The 1,005-nt window shown below is 60.3% G+C and overlaps 1 protein-coding gene across 1 annotated transcript in view; it reads left to right on the top strand.

Annotated features, from left to right (window-relative positions):
- The window catches only part of LOC104490299 (cartilage acidic protein 1-like), a gene marked incomplete at its 3' end in the record, with an annotated part of 4,020 nt that overhangs the window by 2,628 nt on the left and 387 nt on the right, over window positions 1-1,005 (top strand). The window contains exon 3 of the mRNA XM_010132565.1: window positions 319-449. Coding sequence (XP_010130867.1) covers window positions 319-449 — 131 coding nt within the window. The remainder of the gene's footprint in view (window positions 1-318; window positions 450-1,005) is intronic.

Consider the following 1,005-nt stretch of genomic DNA (forward strand, 5'->3'; position numbering starts at 1 on the left):
TCGCTGCCTGTGCCTGGCACCAGATCAATTTTTTTACCTTCCCGGGGATGATCTACAGGGCTGCACCCCACTGGGACACATTTTACCTTAATGAGTTGATTCTTCTGTGTGTCTCCTGGTGGCTCTTAGGGGTCACGGAGGCTCTTGCAGTGGCAGCCCGGCATTGTGGCACTGCTAGGGGCTGCAGGGGACAGAACAGAGGTTGGGGATGCACCAGGAAAAGGGGTACTTCTTCCACAGGCTCCTCTTGATGCAGAGCACTGTTCTTGGGAGGAGGTGGGATGCTGCAGCACCCTGACCCATGCCCCCCACCCCCAGGCATGGCCACCTACACAGACAAGCTCTTCAAGCTCCGCAATGGGCGCTGGGAGGACCTCCTGAGTGATGAGGTGAACCAGGACGTGGCCAGCCGCTTTGCCGGGCGCTCTGTTGCCTGTGTGGACCGGACGGTGCGTAGGAAGGGCACAGTGGGCAGGGTCATCTCCGCTCCCTTCCCAAACCCCCATATCCTCCAGCCCTTCCCCGTGGGGTCCCAGGGAACCTCTCCCCTTGCCTGGGCACCAGCCCCATCCCACCTCCCACTGGGGCTGGCAGTGCACCCCAGCAGCCGTGACTCTCAGGGCTGGCAGCTCCCCCAGCCGTGGGGACTGCAGGCGCTTGTTCGCACAGTTGCCGCCAGCTGATAAACGTGCCTGTCGAGGTGATTTATGTTCCTGTCACCTGCTCTTTCTTCTTCCTCCTCCTCCAGCGGTTTGTTTCCCAATGATTATCACTAAATCAGGGTCCAGCTGCTGCACGAGACAAGGAGGGCAGTCGGGATGGGGGGACCTGGCACACCAGGAATTCTGGGGGGCAGGGTGACCTGTGCTGGCACCATGAGCCTGGGGACCACAAAGCTCCTGGAAGCAATGGGACATGTCTCCACTGCCGGGGTGCTTTTCCCTGTGGGCTTTGCAAAGCTCTTGCAGAGCACATGGTAGCAGTGCCTGGTCTCGTGAAGCCATG

Source organism: Buceros rhinoceros, unplaced genomic scaffold, assembly GCF_000710305.1.
Source record: "Buceros rhinoceros silvestris isolate BGI_N320 unplaced genomic scaffold, ASM71030v1 scaffold26243, whole genome shotgun sequence".
In the NCBI taxonomy this organism is placed as follows: Eukaryota; Metazoa; Chordata; class Aves; order Bucerotiformes; family Bucerotidae; genus Buceros; species Buceros rhinoceros.